At 46.4% G+C, this 21,472-nt stretch overlaps 7 protein-coding genes across 7 annotated transcripts; 3 read left to right on the top strand and 4 right to left on the bottom strand.

Moving 5' to 3' along the window:
• Positions 1 to 103: 103 nt before the first annotated feature.
• On the bottom strand, positions 104 to 1,727 carry LCP9604111_9727 (uncharacterized protein; the record flags this gene model as incomplete). Its single annotated transcript, XM_039078013.1, has 5 exons — positions 104 to 136; positions 193 to 1,383; positions 1,479 to 1,493; positions 1,634 to 1,676; positions 1,720 to 1,727. 5 exons carry the CDS (start codon positions 1,725 to 1,727, stop codon positions 104 to 106), a joined length of 1,290 nt encoding a protein of 429 aa, XP_038924285.1.
• Positions 1,728 to 7,237: 5,510 nt separating this feature from the next.
• LCP9604111_9726 (arginine--tRNA ligase) lies at positions 7,238 to 9,387 on the bottom strand (the record flags this gene model as incomplete). The annotated part of the gene is made up of 4 exons (XM_039078012.1): positions 7,238 to 7,244; positions 7,298 to 7,711; positions 7,783 to 9,077; positions 9,166 to 9,387. The coding sequence occupies 4 exons, from the start codon at positions 9,385 to 9,387 to the stop codon at positions 7,238 to 7,240; spliced, it is 1,938 nt and encodes a 645-aa protein (XP_038924284.1).
• Positions 9,388 to 10,494: 1,107 nt separating this feature from the next.
• LCP9604111_9725 (uncharacterized protein) lies at positions 10,495 to 11,297 on the top strand (the record flags this gene model as incomplete). The annotated part of the gene is made up of 6 exons (XM_039078011.1): positions 10,495 to 10,697; positions 10,759 to 10,828; positions 10,887 to 11,000; positions 11,054 to 11,100; positions 11,152 to 11,175; positions 11,234 to 11,297. 6 exons carry the CDS (start codon positions 10,495 to 10,497, stop codon positions 11,295 to 11,297), a joined length of 522 nt encoding a protein of 173 aa, XP_038924283.1.
• A 1,467-nt stretch (positions 11,298 to 12,764) lies between these two features.
• Positions 12,765 to 13,846, bottom strand: LCP9604111_9724 (uncharacterized protein; the record flags this gene model as incomplete). Its single annotated transcript, XM_039078010.1, has 5 exons — positions 12,765 to 12,936; positions 12,988 to 13,373; positions 13,428 to 13,447; positions 13,500 to 13,522; positions 13,581 to 13,846. The coding sequence occupies 5 exons, from the start codon at positions 13,844 to 13,846 to the stop codon at positions 12,765 to 12,767; spliced, it is 867 nt and encodes a 288-aa protein (XP_038924282.1).
• Positions 13,847 to 14,594: 748 nt separating this feature from the next.
• On the bottom strand, positions 14,595 to 16,490 carry LCP9604111_9723 (cation:proton antiporter; the record flags this gene model as incomplete). The annotated part of the gene is made up of 7 exons (XM_039078009.1): positions 14,595 to 15,035; positions 15,091 to 15,625; positions 15,698 to 15,818; positions 15,877 to 15,927; positions 15,978 to 16,103; positions 16,185 to 16,391; positions 16,454 to 16,490. 7 exons carry the CDS (start codon positions 16,488 to 16,490, stop codon positions 14,595 to 14,597), a joined length of 1,518 nt encoding a protein of 505 aa, XP_038924281.1.
• A 1,650-nt stretch (positions 16,491 to 18,140) lies between these two features.
• Positions 18,141 to 19,028, top strand: LCP9604111_9722 (RTA1 domain-containing protein; the record flags this gene model as incomplete). Its single annotated transcript, XM_039078008.1, has 2 exons — positions 18,141 to 18,540; positions 18,598 to 19,028. 2 exons carry the CDS (start codon positions 18,141 to 18,143, stop codon positions 19,026 to 19,028), a joined length of 831 nt encoding a protein of 276 aa, XP_038924280.1.
• Positions 19,029 to 19,587: 559 nt separating this feature from the next.
• Positions 19,588 to 20,933, top strand: LCP9604111_9721 (uncharacterized protein; the record flags this gene model as incomplete). Its single annotated transcript, XM_039078007.1, has 5 exons — positions 19,588 to 19,762; positions 19,827 to 20,042; positions 20,097 to 20,248; positions 20,309 to 20,664; positions 20,729 to 20,933. 5 exons carry the CDS (start codon positions 19,588 to 19,590, stop codon positions 20,931 to 20,933), a joined length of 1,104 nt encoding a protein of 367 aa, XP_038924279.1.
• Between the last annotated feature and the right edge of the window lie 539 nt (positions 20,934 to 21,472).

The following is a 21,472-nucleotide window of genomic DNA, read 5'->3' as shown; positions in this document are numbered from 1 at the left end:
GCCTCGCTCTCTGTCGATGCCTCGCTCTCTGTCGATGCCTCGCTCTCTGTCGATGCCTCGCTCTCTGTCGATGCCTCGCTCTCTGTCGATGCCTCGCTCTCTGTCAATGCCTCTGTCCCTGTCGATGCCTCTGTCCCTGTCGATGCCTCGTTCTCTATCTATGCCCCTGGATGTGAGACGTTGAGATGGGACAATACCCGAAGAGGTATGCATCTTCCGCGGTAGGTCTGGCCGCTCTGGTCGCTTCGCCTGGTGGATCTGTGGCCTGGGCTTGGGCTTAGCTCCTGGCGGTGGCATCCGATAGTAGTCTTCATCCTGTTCCTGTTGTCTTGGGGGAGGACGGTCACGGACAACATCTCGCGAGGAATAGTGGTCCGTGGGTGGATCTTCATCAAACCATGGCGAATACGCCCCAGAGTCCATGGGTGGGTTGGGGGCAGTATAGATCGATGAGGACCGACGGCGTGATGGTTCCCGGGACAGGGACCGCTCTCGTGGATACTCCGATGGGAGGTAGTCCGAGGCCGATGGGGCATAGTAAGAAGATTGCGTGTATGGAGATGACGAGTATGGTTGCATGTATGCCGAGCTGGCTGGTGGAGGGCCATGATCGTATCCGTGCTGAGAGTACATCGGAGATGCCATTCCAGAACCCATTCCATGTGGCATACCGTGGAAACTCATGGGTCGTCCGTTGGAATTATAGGTGTGATACGAATTGGAGCGGCTGGGTCGACCAGGGTGACTGACATGAATGTTCTCTATGGCGCCGGGGGCATAACGAGGATTGTGCGGGGACGATGAGTATTCTGGGATGGGTGGGCGTGGCTGGGCGTAGTAGGAGTAGTCGTTCTGTCGGTGGTCAATCGGGGTTGATTGATGGTACTGAGTACCGTAGTCGTAATAGTTGTCGTGATATTGGATATGGGCAGATTCTCGTCGACGAGACTTGGACGACGACCGGGGCACGTGAGCGTGATGGGCAGCGCCCGGATAGGCACCAACCATCATCTCTTCGCGCGGGGGTCGAGATCGTTCTTTGTCCTTGCGTTCTCTGGTTGAACTTTTCCTGGCGAGGTCGTTACGCTTGGAAGTGTCCAGCTTAAGAGGGATCGGGGGGCTTTTTCCGCCCGACGGCGCAGATTGGGTGCTATTAACCGTAGCGGCGGTGCGACTAGAATAACCTGAGTCACTGGCACCGTCGATCAGCGGCTCCTGGAATCTTTCCAACCTGGAGGATAATTTGGCAGCTGTATTGGCAGCAATAATGGCCGAAAGTCTGGTGTCGGGTAGGGTGTGTTGTTGTTCTTCGTCGTAATCTTCGACGCAGGCAGGCCGGGGGCCGTTACCGGCCATTATGTGGGCTGCAAGGCGATCGGGTGTCTAGCGAAAAAAAAAATAAAAAAACAGGGTTGGTCCCGTTTCCGACAAGGGCGACGTGGGTGGCTCCCACAGGGCTCCAGCGATATTCAACTTACAGCAAGCCACTGCTCCTTTGACGATGAGTCAGAATGTATATTGTTCTTCCCCCCCTCTCGACCCCGTAGATCTGACCAAATGGATCCGTTTTTTCTTCCCTTTCTCTTCTCCCCAGTGCCCAACCCAAGTGGGCCACTCAAACAAGTAAGCGGACCTGCCGATCGCAGCGGGCGATGGCAGGCGACGGGCGACGGGTTCTGTCAAGCGGAGGGAGCAAGATGGTACTTTTCAAATCGCAACGTCTCCATCGAAGTGGGATGTAAGGCTAAGAGTTGGGCGGACGCGTTGGGTCAAAGGAAGAAGGAGGAAAATAGAAAATGACCTCTCTGGCAGCCGATGAGTGGTTGAAGGAACTGCAGCTGCAGAGGTTGGGTTGAGAATTTAGGATCCTCTGCCTGACGGTCTTAGAACCCAGTGGGGAGAGTGGAGTCGATGGGCAGCGATGAAATAACAACGAAGTGAGGGGTGATTTGATTGAGATCTCAAGGGGAAAGAAGGACGGAGAGAGGGAAAGATATTTAGAAAAGGAGAGGACTCAGAGGAGTATAGAGACCATAAAGAGAACGAGCAGGAAGAGGAATAACCCGAAGGTACAGGTACAGGACCACACAGGATTAGAAAAAAAAAAAAGACAAAAAAAAGTTTCATGAAGAGGCTCTCGGTACCCAACACAAAAGAAAAAAAAGAAGAAAGTGGGGGATAGCGTCATCAGTGTTTTATATTTATATTTGCATTTGTATTTATCTATTTACATGTATTTGGAGCCGAGAATAATTAGAATAATTACTATATTGTATACATTGTATATTGTATCTTGTACAATACTTAAATAGAATATGTTGTTTCCGATCCATGGATTCTAATTCTTTATTGTTTGTGCTTTTAAGCTCGGGACCCGCTGGAGGGGAAATCCTTGGTTTGACTGCTGGGGATCCATGGTTGACCTGTCCCTTGACTTTTCTTATCTTTATTTACTTTATTTACTTTATTTCCTTCCTTCCCTTTTCTTTTCCCATCCCGTGTTCTGCATTTTCGTGTGTCGCATTCCTCATTCCTATTTCTCCCTAATTGCATCCCACATCCAACGCCCAACCGGCGTTGCGGCCCAATGATCGCCTCCGCCGTGAAGGGTTTTCCATGTCAATCCAAAAGGATCCTGTTCCTGTCGGCTATGGCTCGGTTCTCGGAAAATCTAGATTCTCCTTCGCTCCGATTGTTGTTGTTTGATTTCCTTTTCTGTGCATTGGTCAATGCAGGCCTCAAATACAATGCCAATGTATCCGGTACACGGGGAAATGTCGGCGGGGATGACACTGCAAGCCGGCTCACCACTAGGTAACTACGGCTACTCCATATTCTCTCTTGTTAGGTAGACTGTAGGCAGACACCTGTATGTGTCCTGATACCATCGCCACCGTGCAATGACTCAATTTACTTCTACCATAGAAACCACAGATGTCAAGCACAAGAGGGACGAGCGCTGCATGGCATTAGTATGTAGTCAGAGCCCCTCCATGTGGCAGGATATCTTTGGGCGTTGGCTCTTCTCCGCCTGCATACTTCTTATTCATGACGCACACTGGTGGGAAACCCATGGAAATCTGCTATCGGTTCAACGATATGGACTAAAGTTTTGAAGTACTCTATACATGGTGCACTATATCGACCCAGTGATGAAATAATTGGCCGAAACCTTCTCTCACTAGGCAGAACTGGCCAGATCGGTATGACATGCAGCACGGACGGTCTATCATTGCCCTTACGGATTCACCCTTGCATCTTAGATTAAGAGGGTTGAGGAATGTTTACTCCGCACGTGTGGGAATGAAAACACTACAAGGTTAGAGCTCACAACAACCAATTTAAACTATACGTAGCCGATAGCATCCAATATATCCTGGACCCTAGTCATGTATTCCGGGCTGATCAAAATCCTCTTAGGCCGGAGTGGATATCTTCAGCTTAAGCGGCTGAAAGATCAAACCAGGAAAAGGGCTCCGCTCCAGATATAACTCAGGATCTCCATGCGGCTCCAGTTTTGTCTTCACCAATATAGACCCTCGCATCGGGACCTGGAGTACTAAGAACATGCTGTGCGCAACAAGAAATATCTGAATACTTGGACATGGAAAAACAGCGAACAAGCTTTCCTCGCATATCACTTCATGGTGTGATCACGTTGACATCTGCCGCCAGTGATTCATTGACTCACCTAGGGGAACTCAAACATGGTCAAGGGAGCCACCCCCTTGCTTCGTTCTGCGAGATGGCATCAGCTCCCCGAAGTCGAAATCTTCACCGCTCTTTCATGATTACTGATAAACGGTGCTTCGACGATGAAGATGAGGGGAAATCAGTCTCAGTCTAACTCTATTCCTTTGTCGGTTCGCGAGACTTCTATCGCGGCTTCAGAAACATTATAGAAGGTTCTTGTACATAGTAGTACATCGGTATACGGAGTACATGACTTGCATATTGTGTTGCGCATCACCCCGTTTTCTGTTGTAGATGACATGATTCGTCAGCTCCAGATAGGCTTTTTTCATGACGACTTAGGCTTCGGCACGCGATGTAAGCAGCATTATCTGATGTGATACGAAAGCCAGCTGCCATGTGAGTCAAGTGTCCCCGTGGCTATACTTCAAGCCCGGCGTACTATCAAGGTGCTACGGAATATACAACAGCTTGCTCGATTGGGGACCTCTTTAGGTTCTCGGGAGATTGGTGGCTGCCATTCCGGATGAAGTTTCCGAACCTTGTCCAGGTGGAAGCAAATCCATCTTCTGTCAATTGCGTCCACTCAAACTAATTGATATTGACAGTACCCATAGCGTAGTCAAACACAGAGTATCTCCAAGGCTGCTCGATTTGTTCGGCCTCCTAAATCATACGATTATATCACTTCAGTGCCCCAAATAAGACACTGATCCTCTAGGTTAGTAAACCGTATACATCGACAATCGGCACTATAAGTAATTTCGCTCAGAAAGCTCATTGACCATCATACCATGGAGTACATAAACCTATTTCAGATCCCAAGCGAATGAGTGATTATCCTGACAACAAAATAAGCTTCTGAAAGAAGTGCATCAGGATACCTGGTAATCGATGCAGTAAAACACATATTTCCAAAACGGAAACTTCTGCATGACCATAAACCCTCCGACACTCCAAAGGCTATTTGGATGTGACAGGTGCCAAGGGGATTACAAAGGTTGGGAATATCGATGTTATGAGGACCACTAGGGATCCAGCTGCCACAAGGAGGAATATCCACATCATCCAAGCCAAGAAGGCTCCTGCTGTATGTGACAGGAAAGTAACGGGCACGTACAGAGGTAGGGAAGTCTAATGAGAAATATCCAATGAGAAAGCTTGAGACCAATAGTGTCACACCAATTTGCCCGTTTGCTAGCATTTGACAAACGCGTTGAAATGAACTCTTGAGATCATGTTCTTTTCTATGCTTGTTTTTTATTTTCTGATTTGACACTCATGACACAAGTGAATTACATTCTTCCAAGAGTCAAGTTTATTGAGCGACCCCTGCCCACTCTGCGTCCTTGCCGAAGCTGTTCATCAAATTGTGCGGGTAACGGCAGTGCTTCAATACCATAGCAATCATCTAGAATATATCAGGCATCGCTCAGAAGTAACTAGTCAAGTTTAGAAGCGTGAACGTGTCTATAAATGCCAGCATTTCTCTCATCTCTTTCTCTTTCACCTCGCTATTCCTCTCTAACACTTTTGAACCTCATTTCCTTTCCATTGATTCCACATTTGGCACTCTTTTACTAGGTTTCCCTAGTCTGCCATCCTCTACCATTCTACTTTGGATTTTCTTTACTTGTCCTGATCTTCACCTCTGGAATTGCGGACAGGAAGCCAATGTTCGGATGATAGAACTTTCCGTCATATGATCGGCCAAGTCGTGGGGTCCATGCTAATCAAGCAGGCTCTATATGGGTTCCATTCAACTTATACGGAACAATCGTTCTTCGATACGTCTGGGCTGACGGAGGGTGGGTTATCGAGCACTCACCAACATTCCGTTAGCCCAGACGTATCGAAGCATGGCTGTTTCCCATATACGTTGAATAGAATGCGTATGGGACCCGCTTATCGACCATGTATTCTATGACTTGGCCGATCGTACGACGGAAAGTTCTATCATCCGAAAATTTGCTCCGTTCTTCCTTGCCCCTCCTCTACGCTCTATCTTAGTATTTGTGTTGAAATACATTCTTTTCGTTGAAAGAACAGAAATTGTCACCCTGCTGCCGTCGTTGGGGAGGATTGTGAGGTTGACTTCAATGCGAAGGACATGTAAAGCCTACAATGACGTTGATAAACGGCTATAATCCTAGGATGGATAAAGACATAGCTACACTGATTCCACAAGCAATGGCATGGCCGTAGAACTTGATAAATGATTGATTCAGCAGAGCTATAGTAATCGAAGTCATTCCCGGTGGAGTATTTTCTTTCGTAAAGGCTCTTCTAAGATGTTCCTCCGCAGAGTGTATTCGCTGACTTCGTCTCGTTTGAGTTTGCCTAGGCAGCTTGAATGACCACGACCCGTTCCTTCTCCAGTTTCTTCAAGCTGAAAAAAAATCAGAACTGACAGTATCCAAGATAAATTCAGCAGGTTTAGTTTGCGCAGGGATTGGATAGCCAATGCTACTGAAGTAGCTCTCTATAGCCGTACGAGGTCACCCGCTGAAAATTGCGTAAGTCCTTTTATGCGCTGTTCACAGAGTTCTCCCCGACAAACTTCGCACCGGCTGATGCGATACGTCGAGCAAGCACGTTGAGGGGTGTTGTCTTGTCGCAGCCTGACGTGCCCATTAGAGCAACGAGCTTCCCTGTAGAACTAGCATCAATATGCTAGTTCTGATATGGGGTATGGACAAGGATCTAACCCATGTTACGTATCACCACTTGATACCAAATCACGGGACCTTTTTGTTTCACGATCCTTGACGGTAACCGTTAAACCCTGCCACGAGAAATTTTGAACGGTCTGATTCATCAAGGAGTGACCAGTGTCATTGCGTTCCAGGTCCAGGGTGCTGGGTGCGTTAAAAGGGTGAGGGATCGCCTGTGCTGCAGGATAATGTAGACGATTCACGGCCGATACGAGAGAATTGGAATCTAACCTAACCCATGTCCAGGTTCGCGGGCCGAAGTTCTACAATTTTAAATACACCCATAATCTGAATAACCAAACCCATAGACTTACAAGCCCCTGTCTAGTATCGAGACGAAATCCTTGTTACATGTCCAAGTTGGTCCCCGATTTAAGGCTGAATATAGGGCTCAACCTTGGAACTCAAGCCCAACCTGACATAAGATCTCGATAGTCCCCGATCAGGGAGACCCGTCCTCTAATGGACAATGGGCTTGGAAGAATCATAGCCCAGATGAAATTCACAAACAATAGCGTGTCTGCCATGTAGGAGTGCGTGGTATAATATGGAGACGGGTTTCAGACCCAACCCCGACCCCGTCGGGGTTCGCCCACATTTCTTCTTGATGATACGGCATCGGAAAAGCAAAGAAAGAAGAGAAGAGAAGAAAGGGGAAATCTGAGAATGATATTGGTAAAAGCAGAGGCATGATGCCATTTTTATTCGTCCCGCTCTTGGCGCCCAATGCAACTAAATTAAAATCAAGGTATACCAGAGACAACAGTCTTAGAAATACTGAGTAAAACGCCACACAGAAAAGTGAGCAAAATCGACCGAATAAGCCGAATTTACATACTAGAACAGATAAGTCAGTGATTGCTTCTTCAATAAGGGTGGGAAAGACGAACCGCTGAACAGGGCTGAGACCAAGAACACGCATGCCGTTGTTCAGAACTTGGCGGGCTGAGGCATACAACGCCATACGCGCCTGCTTGACATCTGGCTCGCTACCGATCACCTTGAGCACATCGTAGCTGGAGCTCAACATGTGTGTCATCTTGAACAGGTAGCTGAGGACAGTGATGGGCTCAAGAGTCTTGGCAGTCTGGAGGAGTACGTCGGGCCATTGGGCCAGCAGGCGGATCAAGTCGACAGCATGCTGCTCGGTCAAAAGATCAAAGTTGGCGTTAACTAGCTCATTAACATCCAACTCGGACTTGCGGGTCATCGAGCACAGACGAGCATGAGCGTATTGCAGGTATGGGCCGGTGTCACCCTCGAAGGATGTCATGGCATCCAAGTTGAACTCGTAGCCGTTAACGCTGAAAGAAAACGAACAATTAGTAAACGGATATACGGGAGTAGGCGGGAAAGAAAAACACTTTGTACATACCGCTTGCCAGTCATGTCTTGCACCATGACGGAGGTGATACCCAGAATATCGGCAGTCTTCACAGGATCCTCGACCTGCGCATACTTGACTTCATTCTTCTTCATGACCTCGTGCATCTTGTCACCTACATCGCGCAGGATGTCATCCAAGAATTTGACGGTACCCTTACGGGTGCTCATACCACGGACCATACCGAAGTTAATGTGCTGGCAACGGGAGGCCAGGTCCTTGTGGCCCATAAGTTCAGTGACCTTGAAGAGCTGAGCCAAGTGGAGATCCTGCTGAGCGGCAACAACGTAGATCATCTTGTCAAAGTGGTACTCGTTATCACGCTCAGTGATGGCACCGATGTCGCGAGTCAGGTAGAGAGGAGTGCCATCCTTGCGGACAATAATAGCCTTGCCCAGCTTCTTGGCACCGTGCTTGGTGAAGTCCACAATAACAGCACCCTCGGACTTCTCGGAAACACCAGCCTCCTCCATGACCTTGTACGCGTCGGTCATGCTCTCAGACTTGATCTGAGATTCACCGGAGTAAACATCGAAGTCAATATTGAGACGAGCGTATGTCTGCTTGTACTTCTCAATGCTGAGATCGCGGAACTTGCGCCAGAGAGCGAGGGCCTCCGGGTCACCGTCCTCCATACTCTTAAAGTAGCGGCGGGCCTTCTCATCCTCGCTCACATCCACAAGCTTGGCAAGCTGTGCCTCGAGCTCGGCAACATCCTCGCTCTTCTCCTTCTTTGCCTTGATTTGTTCCTTCAGCTCCTTGATAGGTCCCTCCTGGTCACTGACCTGACGGTTGATCTTGACATAGACATCGAATAGGTGGTTGATAGGATCCTTGATAAGAGCTTCTTCGTCGCCAAACTGCTTGAAGCCGTTGGCCAACAGACCATACTGCTTACCCCAATCACCCAGGTAGTTCATTTTGATCACGTTCCATCCCATAACAGTGTAGATATTGGCGAGGAAACCACCGATGATGGTACTGCGCAGATGACCGGCGTGGAAGGGCTTGGCGATGTTGGGCGATGAGAACTCGATAATGATCTTCTTCTGGCCCTTGGAGGGGTCGGAGGGGTCCTTCAGACCCTGATTACCATTTGTTCCATAGGCGGCCTTCTCCTTCAGGATACGGCCAAGAACATTGTTGGTCAATGGCTGACGTTTGCAGAAGAACTGGATGTGAGGACCAAGCTGAGTTGGAGGGTGAATAAGGTCGGAGGCGGGGAACTTGGCGACAAGATCCCTGGCAAGCTCCACGGGGTTTTGCTTGATCTGAAGAGAAGCCACCTAACGGTACGCAATAAGACATTGTTAGTCCAAGGCCTCATGATCATGCGGAACATGCGAATTGCGCCCAGGATATGCCGCCACATACCGGCAATGAAAGATCACCCTTGTCCAAAGTACTAGTCCAGGCAATCCGCGGGTAGATCTTCTGAGAATCGATACCAGCGGCTTTGCCCAACTCCTCCGCGATGTGCTGGCGGTAAATATCCATCGGGTTCAGTGTCGGGAAGCAGCCGGCAAATTGAGACTTCTGTGCCGTGGATTGGAGCGACAGAGCCTCAACAGAGGCAGGAAGAGAAGCTGCGGACATGATTGAGAATCTTCGTGTACCGAATGCGCGTCTCAAAACCGGAAAAGTCGAAGGTTTAGAGGGGCAACGCAACGGAGAAAAAATGGCAGTGAATCGCCGAGCCCCGCTTAGACAATGACCCATAAAGAGGGGGAAATCGCTCGGGGGATCTTTTTTTTTTTTTGCCTTTTCTTTTTCCTTTCCTTCCCTTTTTGACTCACTCTGACTCAAAGAGGGCGGTGAGTCACGTGATCACTATCAGGTCTTATCGACGATATCAGGTGACGTCACTTTTGAACGTGATCTACTATAACCCTACATATGCATTTCATAGGATGAAATAAAACGGGCTGCTATTCACTGATGGGAACTGGGATTATCGTGCGCTATACTCGAATTTCTGTTCAACACAAGCAGCAAATCCAGGCACTCTCTCATGTGGTACACACTTCCAATGTTTCGAAAGAGATCACTATTACAACGACCGACCAGGAGTGAATATCGCGCGAAAATTTTGAATGTGATTGTGGATACGATCGAAATGTAATAGATATATATTCTCTAGTAGTTGCTACTCGGTGATTCTTCTTCACCCTTCGTACGTAGTCATACTTTAATATACGAGTATGATCTATTTTTCCTCTCACTTCTGAGGTCTGGGAGTGTCACTTTCTGCTTTCTCACTCTGTCCTTCTATCTCATAGCAGTGGTAGAGTCTGTACCTGGGTATTTACTCATCAAGAAAGATATGAGTAACTCCAAAATCTTCGAAAATGCCCGTATCCCCGAACCAAATTTATGACAAGACATATCTTTTAGTTAGGTAGAATGCACAAGTAGTCCAAATTTGCGAGAAGTGGAACTAATGATGGGAGATAATCCGACAATATGGACGCATGGCGCAAACGGTAACCGCGATTTATCTGATAAACTTGTCTTGAACCTACGTTTCTCACTTTCACTTTCCAACGCGACACACCACACCCGTCAATCCGCGTTTCTCACTTTCACCTTTGCAACGCGACATACCCCACCCATCAGTCTCCACGGTCAGTAGCCAGCTATCTTCTTTCATTCTTCCTCTGACCCATGAGATACTGATCTTCATGGTGACCTTGTAGAAACCAAATGGAGCGCAACCCCACGGACGACATGAAGTCGCCCTTGACCCCAAAGGGCGATTCCTGCCCAAATTCCCAGCCTAGTCAGCTGGTTGATACCGAGGCCTCAAACGCCCAAACTGGTACGGCGACTGCTTTGCCAGATCCGTCTTCGTGGCCACACGGCGATTGCTGGAAAAGCTCTCGTCCTACTGAGCCAACATCATGGGCGTACGTATCACCATAAGACGTCAAGCTCATTACCTTATACTACTGGCTAACATAATACCAGCCCCAACGCGAAGCTCTGCGACTGCCCACAGCACCCCGAAACTACATGGCCGGCCGAGCATGCCATTCTTGTAAGACTCTCGACTGTCTGAAGCTTCTGTTCATTTGACTGACACGTACCATGTTTAGTTCATTCCGGACTGTGCAAAGCGGTGCCCTTACTGCTCATGGAAGACTGAAAAGACGGCGAAGATTGGAAACCCGGCTCCAATGCTGCGTCGACACATACGCCAGTATCACCTAGTGAGTATTCTATACACTAAGGATAACTTACTTTATGCTAACTTGTCTTGAAGAAAGAAGGTGATAAGTATCCCGGTATCTCCGTTGATCAGATACGTCCGTATGTCTATCGGTCTTTCTGCTAGTTATGGTTCCATGCTAACTATCGTAGGCCGAGGTCTATGAAGAGGGAGTAGTCAGTCCATCCGCGCTGTCTGTTTCCATGTGTTTTTGCTGACCTTTCACTTTTCTAGCACTAGCTACAAACTCACCCAAGGCGGCCCTCCTAAACTCGAGAAGAACACCAAGCAAGGGTAAAGAAGCAGATGGGAGGGGAAAGATGGCACATCTGTAGCCCATTTGTTTGTCGTTGTACCCAATATCACCAGAAATGGCCTCCAACGCTACTCCCGAGAACACTACGGGGCCTGATAGAATGGCGAGAAAAAAATGAAAAATGCAATTAATTTCAAGTCTTTGTCTGCTAATTTAAACGTATGAAAGATCTAACAATGGGATTAGAATAGAATGCCTTTGTTCTCGCCAAAAGAGTCCAAAGCAGTATGTCTTAGGGGGAAACATTCTTTTATAGTCGGCTAGTCCCGTATTTATTGGGCTTCAGTTCCCAGCATCTAGCTCACTGACAAACCAAAATTATATCGGTACAGGTGGCACCAGAATACAAGCCCCTCAACATTCTACGGGCTTCGGAATGTCATATTACATTACCATCCACCACGGCCCAGGTGTAGATGAGAGTCCCGAAAACATGTGGGTCAATATAACCTTTACTACCAAGGACCATTTTTATCTTCGCACCGACGGAGCGTTGATTTGCCTTATAATTGAACGTATTCGGGAGATGAAGTTCGAATTTACTCCTGAGCCCATGGATCGACAATTCCGGTGGTGTATCTCGCTACCAGTCTCCAAAGCGCATGACACCGAGGATGGAGTCATTGCCGACGCTTTAGGACTGGCGGAGTGGTACAGGGTCCAAATTCTGAATGGGAATGCAACAATCAACCGCAAATTGCTATTTGATCGTAAGCCCTTTAATGAAGGCAAGGAATGTTGTAGAGATAATGTGTGCGATCGAATATTGCATCCGGAGTGGTGGGTTGATACTTGTAAAGATCCTTAGTCCTTGGTTTTTGCTTGATGTAGCTAGTGCGTGTCCGATGCTTGAGGGCTTTAGGAGCTCCCTAAATATCACAAGCATCTAAAAAGAATCATTTCCTATCATAGCGTTGCAACTAGCAGTATCTAAAGCCACGTTTGCCCCTAGCTTCTTCACACACTAATCTATCACAGACGCAGACGCTGCTCGTCGATTTATTTGTCACCGCGAGGCCATCCGTACTATAGCCTCATACCAACCAGAAAAGGCCTTCTTCCATACTTTCTTACAGATTATTACTTTCTATATGAAATCTAATCACTTGAGGAAATTGTGGGAAATTAATACAGCAGTGACGAAGATATATATTTCTATTCATGAAAAATTCCGACATATAGTATCAAAAATGTTTATCGATAGCTATTGACAGGCAAAAAGGCTAGAATTTCAGCATAACGTCCTTTTATACATAGATATAGCCCTATTGTGCATACCGCAGGTAGTCAATACTTGGTAGGACTTCTAAGGATGTCTACCAACTTGCCCCACACAGTAAATATATAGCCTCGGCTCTCAGTCAATATACGGTAAGCATTCTTTGAACTGTATTAGATACGATTAATATATAATTTGAATACAGGTATTGTGCATCCACCGAGTTGTGGCTAGAGGGAGACGAACCTAACCTCTTGTGTGTCCCCCGCGCCAGCCAACTCCAAGGTATCATTACAGATGATGACAGAAGAACGATCACTAGCAATTCTCCCAATAAGATCAGCCATTGACATCTCGATGTTGAGTTTGACCATATAGGCAAGAGGATGAAATTGCATATAGCTAAGGGTGTTATTAGCAGTTTTCCTTTTGATTTTTTAGGACTTTACTCACACAAATGTATTATTCAAGCTCATCATGGATATAATCAAGACATCCATACCAAGAGACAATCCAATAATGCCGATATTGAAATGGACTAGGGTTTTGTATTTTCCCAAGCCGGCCGACACTAGGCTTGATCGAACAATCCGTATGAAATAAAAGTTGAGCGCTCCATCCACAAGAAGGTAGATGACTTTTTCGCAACGATCCCATCGGTCATTTACCCGGATGTAAGTTTCGGAGATTTGCAGACGTGCGGGAATCCAAATAGCGTAGACTGAGATATTGATAGCGGTGATTAAGATGGCAACGCCGACCTTCAGACGGTTTGCATTCCTTCGATCCACAAGAAGAATTGCACAACGATTGATGATGATTTGTAGGAGAAATTGGACCTGAAAAGATTCGCATCATTAATCAGTTTCCTAAGGTTGCATAGAGCCATTTACTTGCAGGGCCCATGTAGTAACTTCGCAAAATAAGCATTCTGATAAGATAATAAGAGCCCCAAGTGGACATACCAATGCAGAAATAGAAGGCAAAGCTGACAATTTGGTCAGCACTGGCTCCTTTTCCGTAATCTCGGATTGGTTCAAGCTCACCTTGGTGGAATCGTACCCCTCAGGTATAACCAGCAGAGCACACTGAAGATGAGACAAACTAGAATCTCGAGCCATATCATCCATACATAGGCATTATGGAAGATATGGCGACCATGTCTCTTATATATGTGCAGAGTCTGCTTCACCGCTGTCCAGGTAGTGAGCCACCCAAAGCCAATCGTGAAGCCCCATGCGAGTGAAGCAATCACCATGTCATCCTCGCTGACCGCTGGAAGTACGAAATGAGGTGAAAGGAGGGTAATCATCGTAGATGAAGGATGAATAGATGTAAGAGCCAACCAACCATTTCGCAACGTGGTACAAATGCCGACATAGAATTAGACGAAGGGTTGAAAATGTACCAAACAACCAGGTACCGGCGAGTTGGTTTAATTAAAGAAAGACGAGTTCTGTTCTAGGAGGGCCGAACGATGACGTGGGGATGGACATTCCTACTGGATAATGCAACGTTCAGGCTTCAGCTAGAGTTTACCGTTTGGACTTCCCCCGCATTGATGGGAAAACCAATAGGTCTAGTGACTCACAGAATCAGGTTTGTCAAAAGAGTTACCACAACCCTGGAATGGTTAAAACAGGCTGCGTTCAACACTAAGAGAACCGAATTAAACAAAACTCAAAAACGTTTACGGTACCCTAATCAAAACAAAAGATTTATGTAATAACAAAGGAATAAGCTCTGGCTCCTCTCCACACCAAGACGAGAAGGAAATTGGCTTGAATTGCCCGTTGTCGCCGACGATACTGCATACACCATATCGGACGGTTACGACGGTTGCTTTCGGTTTAGCGCCACCAGTCCCAGTGCTTGCCCGGCCGTGGTTCTATAAAGTTCCCCGTTCTCCCTAACAGGAGATTTCTTGTTTTGCTTGCCTTTTCCCAGGCGGGCCGTTTTCCGCTATTGGTCCGGATCACCGAGCTAACTCCTGGCGTGTAATCTTCACACAAAAACGGTTATATAGCTTCCTCGATAGCATGTGAACATTTTACGTGCTGCTATACCGCCCCATGTTCACTAGAACCATAGCCCGAGATAGCCAGAGTACGCTGCACTCCCCAATCACCCCCCTTGAGTTCGTGCGCGTAGAATCGGACCAGGAGACCGACGCCAACTGGCCCAATGATGGTATTCAAAAGAATCGCCCAGATGCCGGTGTAGAAGCCTTCATTACTAACGTATGAAGTTTCGTTGTATCCGGTTTCGATTATCAGAAGCCCAATTTCACCGCGTGCTACCATCGCAGATCCTAAAAGTATTGTGGCCAGCCAGGTCCGTTTCCACGTCTTCCCCTTCTCTTGGTCGCTTTGGCCTTCATCGCTGGGATTGTTGCCCTCGATCTTCTGTTGCCCCTGTATTTCCTGCTCTTCGTGTAGCTTTGTGTCAGATTTACCCCCCAAAGCGAGTTGCCATATGGGGACCCAGATTCCGACAACACACTAGATAACTATGTTAGTTTGATTGCCGAGGAACGACCTTTAAGGGTATCTATACCTTTGCAAAAGCCATCAAGAGGGTGTAAACAATTCCTTTCCAGATGCGTTCCCCGGTCCACAGCTCCAAGAATGGAATCGCGAATCCGATACTTGAGAAGAACAATGGTTCCATCAAGTACTGCTGGGGTCCTAACAGGTATTTCTCAAAGGTATGAATGAAAGTGGGGCTTTTATCTTCGTCGCGCTCGCCTTCCTCGCGGCTCAGGACAACAAACGGTCCCTCGGGGTGCTTGCTCGGTATGTATGTAAGAAATACACCGGCCAGGAAAGCACCAAATAAGACGGAAGTTCCAGTAAAGCCAGCGATGGCAATAAAAGCCGAAAGAACAAGGATCATGAGGATGATGTTGGAGATATGGTCGTAGCGTGCAAAGCGGTATTCAACGAACTTTCGGAAAAATGGCGCAAACACCCATTTGGTGACGATGGGTGTTACGGCAGCCATGCCTATCGATGCCACTATGGGACGCCCAATGAGCCAGCCCAGGTTGACACTATCACCTCCTGATAGTTTGCCCAAATCCGCGACCACACTGGGTAGACAGTTAGCTAAAAAAAAAAAAAATAGACTACGCACCTTATGCAAGTTCAGATAAGTAACATACCTTAACATAACAAGTCCTACAACATCGTCGATAACAGCCGCGCTTACTAGAACTGACCCTACTCGAGTCTCGGCGAGGTTGACTGAGTCGGACGCAGAGCTGATCACAGCAAAGGTGGTCCCTAATATTTATCAGCAATTGAAACATAGTCAACCGAATTTCGAGGAAAGATAGCTTACCGAGTGAAGTGGCGGAAAGAGATGCGCCGATGATGAAGGTCTCGACCGCACCTAGTCCATGTTAGCTGTTGACCGTAGGAATTGAGATAAATAAAACAAACCATATCCAAAACCAAGATATAGCAAAAGGTATGAGAGTCCAATAGGAAATAAAACTCCAGTTGCGGCGCTTATCATACTCAAAGTGAAGTTCTGCTTGAGCATGTCCACACGGGCGCCAAGACCGCCTAGGATAGATGACGTCAGTATCCAAGAAGCCAAGAGGCCAAGAGGCCAAGAAGCCAGGCAAGAAGGAAATTTCCGCCTACCTTCGAAAATGATCAAAATGAGACCGACATATCCGAGAGTAACAAAAGTCTCTTGCCAGTGATATTTAAGGATATTGGCCAATGGTACTCCGTAAATGATGCCGACGGCGATCTGACCTATAATTCCGGCCTGGATCACTGTCGCGGAGACCCATTTTGCAAGGGAAAGGAAAAAGAAGAAAGAAACGATAATGAGGATGTCGACAGCTGCAGTAATTTATTAGTGAGGAAATGAGCAGAGATCAATCGGTATATGCTTGTGTACATACTTCCAGGTTCGTGGTATGGAAGGAAACCACCGGCCATGCTCGAGTTTTGTCTTTAACCTTGTAGCCAAAGTTAGAGATACAGACGAGAATACCACACAAATAATGTAGACACTCCGGAAAATATCGAGTTTGCGTAGAGAGGAAAAGAGAAACTAGCTATTGCTGGGACAAATATTGCGTACGTAGGGGTCACGTGATCTCGAACAACAATATTGGAAGAAGAATAAAGAACGGGGAATTGCCAACACTAAATAAAGTGTTGAAGAGTATTTTCTCGCAGTTTTAGAACTAGTGTGGCATGAGTAGATTTGAAGAAGCCATTGGACTACTAGAAACGAAAACTCGCCATGCACTCAGCCTTACCAAGAAAAGAGTTGATAGCAGACTAGCAATGCAAGGTATATAGATAGTAGCCTCTTCCTAGCAAGTAAAACGTACTTACGTCCGCAAGTCTCAAATACCGATTGTTCTCTGATCGTATCAAGATTATCTCTTTAAGTACACTTCATTGTCGTAGACCCCATTATAAACCTCCTTGACTCGTTCAATTGCAATAAAAAAGCTCGTGATTCACGGCTCGTTCGTACTTTCCAGGCTTGGATGGCTTTCAATGTTCACTATTGCTCTGCCAAATTGTTAGAGTAAGATTAATCAGAGTGTGGTAGGAGCTAGTACTTACCTTGGAAAAATCTCAGGTCTGAAATTTCTTTCTCGTCGCAGCTGACGAAATTGCCTAATTCTGACTTCTCGCATATACTTTTGTTGCTCTGGGTTCGGTGCCGATAGCATATGGGTGGCAGGGTTAACGACAGTGAATATACCCGCCGCGAGTGAGACGGCTGTGAGGGCACACACGAGCACGATAACGATGATAGCAGAATTGCTGACCATTATAGGAATATTGGAGGCAAATTTTGAAACCTGGCATCAGGATACCTCTAACTAGATGGTTTCAAAGTTTCTTAAGTACTCGTGAAAAATACTAATCAAGAATCAAGCAATATGGAGCGTTTCGCATTGCGCCGCTTTTTTTCCTTGGAACGATGATGTTTAAGAAGATAATACGGATGCCTAACACCTCTAGAGGCTTTCCAGGATTGTCATGCGAGTCCCAATTACACTAGATCTCTGGGAAATGTGGATTCTAGTTAATGACAATCACCTTGCAATTGTTGTGAGGCATACAATCAACTATCCCACGAACATACAACTATTCTAACGGTTCGCAACAGCTTACTCTATTGTTTATCATGAGTTCAAATTATCAGTTTGATCCGCATAAACATAGAAGTAGAAAAAAATACTATTATATTTCGTACTCATGTGGAAAGTGGGCCTTCGTGTCCGTATTCGGACTTTTCGGAGCCAGTTTCCTCTGCCGAACTACAACAGTTGGATATAGCCTGATGCTTGTGAAGACAAGCTCTGAAGCTCCATAATTAGCATTTTATTGCAGCTGCCTGGGAGAGAAAATATTCTCCGCTCATTATCCCCCAGTGTTTGAATGTCCATAAATAACTCCATAGTGTATTGATTATATGTCGATATTTCTCTCAGCATACAAATAAGTATTCGATTTCCAGATCAGTTGTTTCATCCATTGAGCGTTTCTCCCAAGATTTTTTCACTAAATCACTCGTTACTTTCCCTCCTTTGAATCATCGCAACTCCATCCTTGTCATTCACAATGTCCGGTTACAGTCTCTACAACTACACACCCTCGCTGGCAGCCGCAATTATTTTCTTGCTTCTTTTTGTCTTCCTAATCTGCGGGCACATCTTCTTCGTTTGGAAGCATAAGACAATATTCTTCATCACCTTCGTCGTTGGCGGTTTATTTGAAGCCATTGGATATGCGGCACGAGCAGTCAACGCCCATGAAGCCCCAAATTACTCGACAATGCCATACGCCTTGCAAAGTCTCTTTATTCTACTTGCTCCTTCTCTGTTTGCGGCATCGATCTACATGATTCTTGGTCGGATCATACGTCTGGTGGATGGTGATTCTAGATCGCTCATTCGCGCAACAAGATTGACCAAGATCTTTGTCCTAGGCGATGTGCTGTCATTTTTCATTCAAAGTGGAGGTAAGAAGTGCTATATCGCTCTCACGCAAGGGATCAATTATTAACTTCTATCCATAGGAGGCGCAATCATGTCTAGTGCTAAGTCAGCTAGCAAGTTGAAACTCGGCGAAGATGTGATTATCGTCGGCCTGATCGTCCAAATCATCTTCTTTGGCTTCTTCGTTGTCGTCTCGGTCATCTTTCATAAGCGGATGGCGAACTACCCCACTTCCGCAGCAATGGCTACTTCGGTGAACTGGCACCGGTATATGCTTGTGCTCTATTTTGCAAGCGCTTTGATTATGACCCGTTGTCTCTACCGAGTCATCGAGTATATTCAAGGGTCGACTGGCTTTTTGCAAAGTCATGAGTACTTTGCGTATATCTTTGATGGCGCTCTTATGCTTGCGGTTACGATCGTTTTCCTGGTTTTCCACCCAAGTCAAATTATCTCTGGGGGACATCGCAAACTTGACGATATGGAGCTTATGCGGGGAGAAGGGGCATAGGGTATATAGAATAAGCAGATTCAAAACAGCCTAGTCTAAAAATACCAATATCATAGTATGAAAAGAAAAGACCGAGTCAGTTTCTAGGTAAGAGAGATCCCCCAGAAATGCATTGTTCGCTCGGACTGTTCCGTTGATGATTGGAGAATTCTTATATAGACCGGATGATATTATAAAGGTACCAAAGAGAAGAACTTGGAAATAGAGACGATGATCCTATATGGTGAAGCAACTTTGACAAAGATAGCATAAACTCCTACTGTGAAAGACCAAATGTATGTTTCGATATGATCCGAAGCCGAATACGAATATTCACACCCTATGCATAGTAGCAACCTTGACAAGATGTGGGTCTCGGGTTCGGGTTCGTATTCGATCCGACTATAGAAACCCTAGACAACACGATAGTGGATTGGTTCTAGAAGGATCATCAACGGTCAAGAACCTTAATAGTAGTTTCAAGGGGAAGAAAAAAAAGAAGTTGCCTAGCCATACGCCACTGGGGTATCTTTAATAATGCGATCTTTCCGCTGAAGTTCTCCGCCCAAGATTCAGCAAAATGTTCTCCAAACAAGAGCTGAGAGAAGAAGATATTGTTAATGGCAGCCAAATGGACGACCATTCAATTGCTAATGAGCTACCACCGCCCACCTACAGCTCTCTATTCTCCGAAGACCTACTACTTTCACCGTCAACCACCGGGGATGAAAGGCGGGAATCAATCCTGATCGAAGGTACTCAAGATAGAAAGAAGTACACATTTGAAAATTCTTGTGCTAACTAATTTCAACGATATAGACATCGGTCGCTTTAGCATAGATTTAAGTGCCGGGAATCGCACGTCTATGCTAATCGAACAATTTTTATTGCCTGCCCAACGACCACGGATAATACAAATTCAAGCCAACAGCTCCAGCTCAGATTTACTTCCCATAAACACTGATGATGTGAAGACCGTATCTGGAACTCATGAAATTCCACTGGATATTGTTTTGATGCTTGTAGGAAGCAGAGGTAAGAATTGAACATCGCCGAGGGCACTCCTACCCATGCTAATGGTCATGACAGAGGAGATCAAATCTATTATACTGGTTGGCCAGGAACTCCACCGACAGGGCCACAGAGTCCGAGTCGCTTCACACTCAATTTTCCAATCGCTCGCCCACAGGGCCGGATTGGAATTTTTCTCCATCAGCAACGACCCAGAGCATCCTATCGCGGTAAGTTCCTCTTCATATCTTCACCGGTACTGCAGTAAACAAACAACTCATACATAACAGGCAAGGGATTCTGGCCTCATGCCTGATTCAAATGGCCTTGACAGGCACCAGGTCTTGAAAAACAAAAAGGTCTTGCTAAACACACTCAAGGAATGTTGGAATGCCTGCATCTACCCCGGCTCGCACGAAAGCAAGCCCTTTGTCACCAACGCCATCATCGCAACACCTCTTGCACACGCTCATGTTCATTGTGCGGAGCGGTTATCCATCCCGCTTCATATAATGTCCAACAGCCCCTGGACACCGACGAGACGATTCGTACACCCGCTAGCACAGATCGCGACGGGGAGTGAGATTGATTACCAGTTGCAGAACTATATTTCCTATCTACTGGTCTGGGAGTCGGCGTGGAATGAGTAAGTATAGCCCTGACCCTCGAATTATCCAGCCGTATAAAGACAGTCATTGACAGTACTCTAGGGTGTGCAATGTCGTCGATCATTTCCGAAAAGCAGTCCTAGACCTACCGCAGCTGCCTCTATCTAGCGGGGCTGAAATTTTAAGAGAATCAAAGATCCCTCATACCTATCTATGGTCATCGGAATTGCTCCCCAAACCAGAGGACTGGGATGACACCATTGGTATGCGCAAAACCAGTCTCGGACTCGACCGAGATCTTTTCTAACATGAGTTCTTAGACATTTCCGGCTATACTTCAATCGAAAGCCCATCTTCTTATACCCCGTCAAAGGCGCTAAAGAATTTCCTCGATTCCGCACTTGAGCCTGTCTTCGTTGCTCTGGACATCACCCAACTGAAAAACCCTGAGTTATTCGTTCAATATCTCGTGGAAGCTTCACAGAAGCATGGGATATATTTGCTTCTGCCGAGTGGGTTCCGAGAAGCAATTGATGTTTCTGAATTGCCGAAGATTTTCTTGTTAGAGAATGACCCAAATGGTGAGTGTAATTTCCGCATAAGATCAACACTTATGAAAACAACGAAGCTAATTGAAGAATTCTCAAAAGTCAAAGAATGGCTCATCCGCCGAGTATCGATCTTATTCACAAGTGGTGACATCCCAACGGTCAAGCAGGGTGTACGAAGGTGTATAGCGGCCAACAGCCGGATGCCTGATTTTAATGGTTTTATAGCCTAATTAGGACTAGCTCTTACCAATTTTAGACCGGCAGGAAATTAAAATACCTGAATTACTATGACAGA

The sequence above is a fragment of the Penicillium roqueforti genome (genome assembly GCF_015533775.1).
Source record: "Penicillium roqueforti strain LCP96 04111 chromosome Unknown scaffold_67, whole genome shotgun sequence".
NCBI classification, from domain to species: Eukaryota; Fungi; Ascomycota; class Eurotiomycetes; order Eurotiales; family Aspergillaceae; genus Penicillium; species Penicillium roqueforti.
The sequence above is the reverse complement of the archived record's forward strand: the minus strand, read 5'-3'. Positions and strand labels throughout refer to the sequence as shown.